At 44.8% G+C, this 10,701-nt stretch overlaps 1 protein-coding gene across 3 annotated transcripts in view; it reads left to right on the plus strand.

Moving 5' to 3' along the window:
• Positions 1–10,701, plus strand: part of LOC108804804 (lamin-L(III)-like) — a 29,111-nt gene that overhangs the window by 17,729 nt on the left and 681 nt on the right. The window contains exons 8-11 of one of the 3 annotated variants that reach the window (XM_018576689.1): positions 650–757; positions 7,440–7,559; positions 7,831–7,926; positions 8,029–8,082. In XM_018576689.1, the coding sequence (XP_018432191.1) occupies positions 650–757; positions 7,440–7,559; positions 7,831–7,926; positions 8,029–8,067 (363 nt within the window). In that variant the 3' untranslated portion in view covers positions 8,068–8,082. Of the gene's footprint in view, positions 1–649; positions 758–7,439; positions 7,560–7,830; positions 7,933–8,028; positions 8,083–10,701 lie in introns of all 3 variants that reach the window. The other 2 variants (XM_018576692.1, XM_018576691.1) reach the window with 2 other exon arrangements.

Genomic DNA, 10,701 nt, shown 5'->3' on the forward strand with positions numbered 1-10,701 from the left:
CATATTCTTCTACAATAACATTTGTGAACTGCTTAATAATGGCATTGTATAAGATGAGATCTAAACTGAAAATGTCTAAAACTAAAATTTCATGCAAGTTTTATCATGCTATCATTTTTAAAAGTGGTTTTCAGTTTATTTTTACTTTACTACACACAGTGATACAGAGATGAGGATCTTTTATATTGGCCATGTTACAAGAATTTTTGTAATCTCACTTTTTTTTTAAAATCGGTATTCTTCTCCTGCTGTATCAGATGCGAGTTAGTCTGTAGTGTGTTTATCGTGTATTACAGAAATGCACATCGCAAATGTGCTGCTGAAGCTAAATTGAAGTTAAACAAGTGCAGGCACCTCTTTTTTAAATCGCGATGCACCACATTGCATGGTGCATAGGTTACCTTGTGATGTGGTGGCATACAACGCACTTGCAATGGCTAGGTGTGCTGAGGTGCACTTAAAAAATAATGGCACTGCAGAGCACCTAACATTGCAACCTTTAACGCAGAATCACTCCTACTTTGCCACGATGTGAACGTAGCCTTAGGGTTTAGATAAATTTTTTTCCCTACATGAGGTTTATTCAGTGTATATATTTTTACATGTTTTAGTAATTGCATTAACTGTAATGAAGCAATTTGTTATACAGGATCAACAGATAAGTGGCTGGACAGTTAGAAGACAGCATGCAAGCCTGCCTGAAATTGGCTATAAACTTCCTGGGCGATTCATCCTTAAAGCTGGCCAGCAAGTTACGGTAAGTACTAAGCGTGTGTTTTCACCAGCCCGCAAGTCTACCGCAATGTCCTGTGCCCGGAAGGCAAGGAATTGCATATATGAAGTCTCCTTGTGGGAGGGGGTGCGGCAGTGCCATTCATGTCAATGGCACTGCAGACACCCCCCCCCCCCCTGGCTGCACAGGAATGTGTGATAAAATGCCCTTTGTTCCAGTGCCGTACAATGGCATAAAATCGTGCATGCACTATTTTTTCTGATCCCACCACACTGGAACGCATTCCCAATTTGGTGCGTATCCCCATGGATTTCAACGGCTGCTCTATGCACGTGAAACGTAGGAAAAGTAGCTCATGTAGCAAAGTCTGCTACATGTTTTTAACAGCTATGTGGCTGGACAGTTAGAAGACAGCACATGTTTTCTGTGTATTTTTATATTTTCTGTACTTGCGCGTTTGCGTTTTCCCAGCTACGTTTAGGTCATTAACTAGTAATGGCACTAGAAGCGCGTTGCATGGTTTGAACAGGTTCCGTGACGTGATGTTTGCCGCACATTCACAAAATGCGATGGTTTGAACAGGAATTTGGGAAGATAGGAAGTCTAAAACCTTTGTGTTATACCGCAACCTGATTCTAGACAAGGCGAGGTCAGTCCTGCTGTAATAGGTGCCCATAGCACACTTTTCACTAACATGTCAGGGACTGCTGGCAGTGTGGCTCTGATACTGGCGACTCCTGTCACTTGGTGTTATGCTTCCCTCTGATTTAGGAGTGTTTCTCCTCATTCCAGTCCTCCTTTTGGCTCCGTTGGGTGTGGAAGGGTCCTCTGGCTTCTTGGCTGTGTCTTTTAGTATGCCCTTTGGGTCATGAAGCAGGGCTTCATGACCCAAATGACGCAGTTTAACAGGCAAGTACGTTTTCCACAAGTAAGCTAACATACTCTTTCCTGCAGCTTCTATCAGGGTTATTCACAAAAGGGTGAAGAGTTTGGAGAAGTGAACAATCTAGGCCAAAAATCCTCCAATTCAGCTCACTTTCCAGTTCAGCTCTGTTGTCCTAGATTGTTCACTACTCCTGCCTTCTCCAAACTCTTCACCCTTTCGTGAATAGACCTGTATATCTGTTTTGCCTGTAGCCTATGCAGGTTCTAAACCATCAGCCACAGAGGCTAAAGACTGCTTTCTAAGTCGCTTAAGTGTTTAATGGATGAGCTTTCCCTGAGGAGACTCAGTCCACTTCTATTACTACCAATTTCAAGGAGACGGTGTCATCTAGAAAAACAGCCTATGTTGCTTTTACCAGTACTGTTTCTAGCCTTTGGTCAAACTCATTTCTTGGAGTATCTGGGACTGGCCTTTGAGTATTCCAAGGCCAGAGCTTTCCTTCCTCAAAAGAAACTTATGGAATGAAGATTATGGTTTTGGGACCTAAGAATCTGAAGTTGTCAGACCCTCCACTTCTGTATGAGGGTCGTAAAGGGGTAGTCTCTTTCAAGGCAGTTACCTTTGCCCAATTCCACGCCAGACATTTACAACAGAACCCTTTGTCATCGTGGGACAAGTCAATTCTGTGTCTGAGCTGCCCCTTTCTTGGTGGCTTTGGAATCTGGCGCTGAAGTCCTAGGGAGTTGTTTCTCCCTACATTTGGAAAATCCCGATGACAAAAGCAAGTCTGTTGGGCATGGGGAGTCTTTGTCATCTTGTCGGCACAGGAGACATGGTCATCAGAAAAAGCTATGTCTTGTCTTGGCATTTTGGGCCTTCTGGCTGTCCCTTCAGAGTTGGTCTAACCTTTTGGAGGCCATCCACCCCTGACGGTTGGACTCTCAGGGGTGAACCAAGAAGTCCTGCTGCAGCAAGAGGTAGAGTTATTCTTCACCTGGGCAGAACTTCCCGTTCCTGTCTGGTCAGACATTTATATTCCTGGCATAGAATTTGCAAAGCCAGAAGTGGACCGTCACAGATGGGGATCATTGAATGTGGACCTCCTATCCTCCAGGTTAGGAGGTCTGGAAACAAACTGGACAGGATTAGATGCTTGCCCAGGGTTTTAGTCAAATCAAGTTTATTAATTTTGCAAAAAAACATAAAGCATATGTACATTAGAATCACAGGCATAGTAGGCCATAGAACTCGGCCTAGATTAACATAGTCACGGAGATGAACTGAGCCCATACTATACGCCTAGGAAGCTCAAAAGGCATATTACAAACCACTGTGGGCCCTTAACCATACCGTAAGCCCGGATAAACAAAGAAAGGGGGGGGAGACAAACCGAAGGACGTAGTACAAGACAACACTAGGCGACACAACACAACAAAGACAACAGGGGAGGTGAGTGGGAGTTGTGGGTTCTTTAAGCTAGATATCGGAGTTCAGGGGGTGTACAAAAAGGAGTTAAGACCATAGCATATACAGGGGGCAGGGTGACAACTACATGAGACACTCCAGCTATGGGATTGGGGTCAATACTGCAGAAAAAGCAGTGGAGTCCTGGAAGCAAACAGAGGAGGAGTCTATGCGGGGGTCCAGGCGTAGGTTGAAGTCACCGCCTAGAACAATTGCACCTTCAGTGAAAGACTCCAGGGCCCTTAGGTAACGCAGACAAGCCGGAACCTGTGAAGAGTTAGGTAAGTAAACATTAGCAATCGTATAGGTGGAGCCATTTAGCAAGATTTTCAGAAAAACATAACGCCCAAGGGGGTCAAGAGAGGAATCAAGCACTTGAATCTTACAGGATTTGTGTATCCCAATGGAAACGCCACTTGCCCAGGGTTTTGATGGTGGAAGCAGTTAATGCTCTGGTAGCTTTATGGGATCATTACACCCTGATCTATGCCTTTCTTCTGCTCTGCGGGATTGAGATTGATCCTCATTGCTCTGGACTTGCCCATGTGCTAAGCGGACATGGTAAGATTTCCTGCAGACGCACCATGGGCTTTGCCTGACCTTCTGGATCTGCTAACTCAAGGACCAATTTTCTACCTTTTCGTCTTGATAACTGGTTTTCATGGTTTGCCTGTTGAAACCCAGGTTCTAAAGGACTCTGGCATCCAAGTCTGTGATACCTTTGATGCCCAAGGCTATGAAGTCTTTCTGCAAGGTCCATCGTAAGACATAGGTGTACTTTGCTTGGTGAAAGGCTAAGGGCTCTTATCTCGGGAGTTTGTGTGGGGACATCTATTCTCCTGCAGTTGAGTCTGGACCAATATTTGGCTTTTAGTACTATCAAGGGATAGCACTTTCTATTTTGTTTCAGAGACCGTTGTCTCCTTACTCTGATTTAAGACCCTTTTGTGCAGGTGGATTCCTATGTGGTCCCCCTGGTCCTATGCCTTTTGTCTTCAGGGGATTATATTTTGGTTCTTTTAGTGCTTCACAAGCTCCTTTTTGAACCTTTTCAGAGGTATTCCTCTCACTACTCTGACCCAGAAGGTTGCATTTCTTTTGGCCATCACCTCAACTGAGTGTCTGAGCTGGTGACTTTATCCTCCAAGAAACCCTTCATGGCCTTGGACAAGGTGGTATTGGGACCCAGGATTTTTTTTTTTTTACCAAGTTACTCTACTTGCAACTTTGATGACATTGTTCTTCCGTCCCTCTGTATGACTAGTTCTTCAGTAGGAAATTTTCCCCCATTTTTTGGATGTGGTTCGACTGTGCTAGTCTTTCAGCCACTGTTTCATCAAGAAGACTAATTCCCATTTTGTCATTCCTGATGGGCCCAGGGAGGGTGACCTGGTTTTTCGTTCTGCTGTGTCCAGGTGGCTCAGACCGAGCAAGGTTTAGGCTTATGGCCTTAAGGATTGGTTTATCTCCCCTTTCCCAGCCTTCTAGGGCTGCAGCCAACAATTATTTTCAAAATCGATTAGTTAGCCGATTATTAAGTTCGGTTAATCGGATAAAAAAAAAGGCTCCAGTGATGGACTACTAGTTTGTATTGAGATTGTAGTCCATCACGGGAGCAAGCTTGGAGCGGTGGAAGTAAAAAAAAAAAAAGAGTGGTGTGCAATATAGTACATTATACAGCGGCGCAATGCAGAATACCAGCAGCTTTAGAGGAATACAACAAATCGCAGCAATAGTACACTATAATGTACTATTGCTGGGATTTGTAGTCCTCTGTAGCTGGCGTTATTCTGCATTGCGCTGTATAATTTTATTGCTGCGATTTTTAGCAGTGCGCTGTATAATGATTATATGGCGCAATGCAGAATACCAGCAGCTATATAGGAATACAACAAATGCTAGCAATAGTACATTATGTATGGATTTTTAGTCCTCCGTAGCTGCTGATATTCTGCATTGCGCTGTATATAATGTATTATTGCTGGGATTTGCTGTTCCTCTATAGCTGGTGTCATTCTCCTTTTGCGCTGTATAATGATTATACGGCGCAATGTAGAATACCACTGACAAGTTATAGAGGAACAACAAATCCCAGCATTAAAACATTATACAGCGGCAGAATACCAGCAGCTACAGAGGACTACAAATCCCAGCAATAGCACACTATACAGGCTGCTTAATGTGTTATTGCTGGGATTTGTTGTTCCTCTATAGCTGCTGGTGTTCTGCATTATGCTGCTGTATTGTAGAATGCAGAGTACCATGCAGAATACCAATGTATTATACAGCGGCACAATGCAGAACACCACCAGCTATAGGGTGCTAAGAAATCCCCTATGTGATAACACATTACAGCTACAGGTCCCCTTTATGGAGACGTCAGGGGTCTCTAAGACACCTAATGTCACCTTGGGACCCACAGAGAAGCTGATGAAGCACAGATCTGCTTCATCAGCTTCTCTCCGGTTTCTGTAACGGAGATTGACAGAGGAATGCGGAAGTGATGTAATATACATCACTTCCTGCATTCGGAGAGCGGAGTGAGATTGCGTACTGATATCCCTCCGTTCTCAGTACACAGAGCCACATCGCCCAGTACGGATGGACGCCCGGGATCGCGGGGGCGGCGACAGGGACAAGCGGTAAGGAGGGGCGCACCCTCACTTGCATTATACAAGCGATCGGGCGTCTTTACAGACGCCTGACCGCTTGTATGTGAACGGCCATCGCTGGCCGTTTAAAATCCAGGCGGTTTGCTGCTTGTGCGCGCCAGGGGGAGCGGCCGCGAAGGACGTCTAAAGACGCCCACCTGCATCCAGGATACTCCCGTCCGGCCGTCTTTCAACGTTCGGTGGACGGAAGGTGGTTAATGTGGTTTTTTTTCTTACTGAAAAAGACTGTGAATAGAATTTACTAAGATTGGAGCAGACAGAATCTGGTGCAGTTGCTCATAGTAACCAATTAGCATCTCTCCAGTCTGTTTAGTTAATATTTGAAAATGAAAGAAAGGAGCTGATTGGTTGCCATGGACAGCTGCTCCAGAATGTGTCTGCTCCAGTTTTGATTAATTCTCCGTGTGTATCTGTGTAGTGCAATTATATCTTTTATTATAGTGTGAGCCATGTATTCTCTGTACCCCATGCTTACAATTGGTAACTTTAGCAGCATTTCATTATGTATCATTTGATTGTCACAGGCAAGCTCCGCAAATGTTATCAATTGTCTGTTTTGCTCTTGTGTCATTCTAAGTAGGGATGCACCGATACCGAGTATTTGGGGAAGTACTCGCCCAAATACCCCGATACTTGCCTCTAAAACCGGAACTTTTGGTCAGAAGGAAATCTCCCTCTGACCACAAGTGCCAAGGGACCAAGGAAGCCTGGCGAGTTTTGACCCGCCTCCCAGCTTCCTGATTGGCTAGGAAGCTGGCTTACCCTTGTTGCTAGGCAGCCTGGCTTCCTAACCAATAAGGAAGCCAGGTGGCACGTAATGATTGGTCAGCCAGGCTGCCTACGAACAAGTGAAGCCTGCTTCCTTGCCAATCGGGAAGCCGAGAGGCGGGTCATGATGTGCCGCCCGGCTTCCAGATTGGCTTGGAAGCCAGCTTTACTTGCTGGTATGCAGCCTGGCTTCCTGACCAATCAAGAAGCTGGACGGCACCTCATGACTCGCCTCCCGGCTTCCTGATTGGTCAGAAAGCCAGGCAGCTTCGGCAAGTGAAGCCGGTTTTCTTTTGCTAGAACACCAGCTTCACAGGCATCCGGGAAGCCAGGTGACGGGTCATGATCCGCCACCCGACTTAATGATAATCTGTGCACACGACACTGGTACTCTGTATTGGTAAGTATAGGGCAGGGGTAGGCAACCTTGGCACTCCAGCTGTTGTGGAACTACAAGTCCCATGAGGCATTGCAAAACTCTGACAGGCATCAGCATACCTCCCTAAGGCAGAAGCATGCTGGGATTTGTAGTTTCATCACAGCTGGAGTGCCAAGGTTGCCTACCCCTGGTATAGGGTAAAAGAAACGTGGTCCTCGATACCGAAAATGGGTATCGGTGCATCCCTAAGTACAAGGTAATAATTGTGATTTAAATTGTACTGTACAATGTATCTGTTATACAGAATGTAGTGGTGAGAGTAGAACACGGGGGAATTTATCAAAACTGGTGCAGACTGAATCTTGTACAGTTGCCCATAGCAACCAATTGGCTTATCTCTTTAGTTTGTTTAGGTAAGATTTGAAAATGAAAGAGAGAAGCTGATTGGTTGCCAACTGCTCCAGATTTTTTTGTGCTCCAATTTTGATACATTCACTTCGGAATGTTTACATTTATCTGTCATGTGATTTATAACAGATATGGGCTGCTGGAGCTGGAGCTGTACATAGTCCTCCTACCGACTTGGTCTGGAAATCGCAGAAGTCTTGGGGGACAGGAGATGATGTCAAAGTAACTCTCCTAGATTCTACTGGAGAGGTGAGATTGTGTTTTTGTTTGTTTTTTTTTTTTTTCAGTCCTACATTTACTTTTAATATTGGATATTGCCTCCCTTACATTTTTCCCAGCAATGCAGCTTTTTCACTTTTACTTTGTAAGTTCATAATTCTTTTTGGGGTATAAATGCTGACAGTTGCTCTAGTTGCTTTGGTGCTCTTGTGTAGTATTCTGTATTATACATGTTGACAAGAGAATTGGATTATGTCCATTGCTTCCGTTCAGTGCTTTACTTTTATTTATTTTTCTCAAGGAGTGTGCTGAACGAACCCTCTTTAGGATACAGAGGGATGAGGGGGAGACTGATGATGAATTACTGGAAGAGGAGCTATCAGAGCTTCGTGCCAGGGTACGTGTACAGCCTGCTTTCATTTAGTCATTATTATTTCTGGGTGAAGAGACATGAATATGCGGTTTTATACACATTGCTGTTTTTTGTTTGGTGATTCAGCCAAAGCGAAAGAAAAAGAAATGTTGCTTAATGTCATAATGGCCGTATGTACAGGTGAGGCCTCTCGCATGGATTATTGTGTGCATGCTGCCCCCTAGTGCATAATACCAACATGCCATATTCTCCTCATGACTACCATTCTGATTTACTCACATACTGACCGTCATCCCATAGTTTGTAATCCTAATCTAACGGAATTAAGTGCAACTCCAGACATGTCTCATTGATTCTATGAGCCTTCATTTACATTGGGCTGCTTTGTCTCCCTGCTATGTGCATGCATTTTTATTCCCATTGCTCGCTTTCATGGAGTGTTTTTTTGCATCCATTACAATGTAAATGTTCTAACTTGCATAAAGACAGAATACTTAGGAGAGGCAGCTCATCTTTTCCCCCTTCTGAACATTCTCTGTCACTCCCAATGTCACTATTGTTTATTTTATGGTTGTATAGTGTTCTATTGACATTTCAGAAGATGACCAAGCCCCGTGGCTGATTTTATATTTTGAGTCTCCTAACGACACAACACTATTAGATTCACAATTACTACAAATATTAAGTGTATGTTTAAACACAAACCAAGAATATATCTAATGGGCTGAGCTGCTGTCCCAAAACAAGTCTGTCAAAATTAAACAGGGCTCAAATGTCTCAACATTCTATATATGAACACAATATATAATAAACAAAACCCATGTGTTTGTTTTATCTATTGCATTTGTTATTTCTGTAAGGGCTTATTCATCATGTCATATTTTTTTGGTTCCTTATGTGTCCTTGCACACAGCGCATTAAGATCAGTAAACTTGCTCTGTGTTCAGATCCATAAAATCAAAATGCGGAAAATCTGTGTCTGAGGTCCTGTGCGTGGACCGTATTTTACATCGTGCGTGTGTAAACTTTTGTTCCAACGTTAAAATATGCACCCTAGCAGGCAGCTCCTTTTTGCATAGAGTCCTTCATTGCTAGGATGCAGGTGGCTACTTGTAGCATAGAGTCCTTTGTTGCTAGGATGCAGGTGGCTCCTTGTAGCATAGTCCTTCGTTGCTAGGATGCAGGTGGCTCCTTGTAGCATAGTCCTTCGTTGCTAGGATGCAGGTGGCTTCTTGTAGCATAGTCCTTCATTGCTAGGATGCAGGTGGCTCCTTGTAGCATAGAGCCCATTGCTAGGATGCAGGTGGCTCCTTGTAGCATAGTCCTTCGTTGCTAGGATGCAGGTGGCTTCTTGTAGCATAGTCCTTCATTGCTAGGATGCAGGTGGCTCCTTGTAGCATAGAGCCCTTCGTTGCCGGGATGCAGGTGGCTCCTTGTAGCATAGAGCCCTTCGTTCCCAGGATGCAGGTTGCTCCTTGTAGCATAGAGCCCTTCGTTCCCAGGATGCAAGTTGCTCCTTGTAGCATAGAGCCCTTCGTTCCCAGGATGCAGGTGGCTCCTTGTAGCATAGAGCCCTTCGTTCCCAGGATGCAGGTGGCTCCTTGTAGCATAGAGACCATCGTTCCCAGGATGCATGTGGCTCCTTGTAGCATAGAGCCCTTCGTTCCCAGGATGCATGTGGCTCCTTGTAGCATAGAGCCCTTCGTTCCCAGGATGCAGGTGGCTCCTTGTAGCATAGAGACCATCGTTCCCAGGATGCAGGTGGCTCCTTGTAGCATAGAGACCATCGTTCCCAGGATGCAGGTGGCTCCTTGTAGCATAGAGACCATCGTTCCCAGGATGCAGGTGGCTCCTTGTAGCATAGAGACCTTCGTTCTGAGAAGACGCATGTGGCTCTGTGCATTAGAGAGCTTCGTTCTCCGGAGGCAGGTGGCTCCTTGTAGCATAGAGACCATCGTTCCCAGGATGCAGGTGGCTCCTTGTTGCCTAGTGTCTTTATTGCTGTAAAGATGCAAGTGGCTCTGAGCATTCTAGAGTTCTTTGTTGCTAGGACGCAGGTGGCTCTGAGCATTACATGCATTCAGTGTTCAGTGCACTTTTTATGCAGGATCTTGGTGCCAGCTTCTTCCAGCCAAATCCAGTGTATTGCTATATTTTCATACATGCAGCAGATTGAGGAATGGAAGTGCAGCACTGCTATTCAGATGTTGTCCCCAAAACACCACTTCCAATTGACATAAAGAATAGAAATAGAATGAAATTGTTAATATTCTTGAGACTATAGAATCTCTGGTATCGAGCACTAGAGAAAGTGGTGAGATAGGTGGCAAAAATAGTAGCCATCTGCTCAGTTTAAAATATATCTCAGTTGTTGAGTTATCCTACTGCCCATAAGGTTTTGTCTGCATTTAAACTCCTAGTCCCCTGAGGGAAGGTAAGGGAGGGAAACTTTTCTGAAGTGCTCTGCTGGTTCCCTAAGGGATCAGAGAGGTTTGGTCGTATAGCAATTGTAGAAACAAGCCGAAATGTAGAACATTCTGGAGGCATCTAAAGTGAATGTTTCCCATTCTGTCTTGAAATTTAATAGGTGGAGTACTTCCTTGGTCTGGTCCTAAGCTTGTTCCTCAGCATGGTGTCCATGGTGCTTGTTAGTGCCAACATTAAGCCTAACAGGGTTGCTCCTCTGCTTATGTTAAGAGAAGATTTAGCTGTGTCCCTAAAGTGTAACATTTTGGGATGAGTTCCAGTTTGCAGATGCTGTAATCTTGTGTGTGTGCCCCCCCCCCCCCCCCCCCACAC

The sequence above is a fragment of the Nanorana parkeri genome, unplaced genomic scaffold (genome assembly GCF_000935625.1).
Source record: "Nanorana parkeri isolate BGI_ZX_2015 unplaced genomic scaffold, ASM93562v1 scaffold74, whole genome shotgun sequence".
NCBI lineage: Eukaryota > Metazoa > Chordata > Amphibia > Anura > Dicroglossidae > Nanorana > Nanorana parkeri.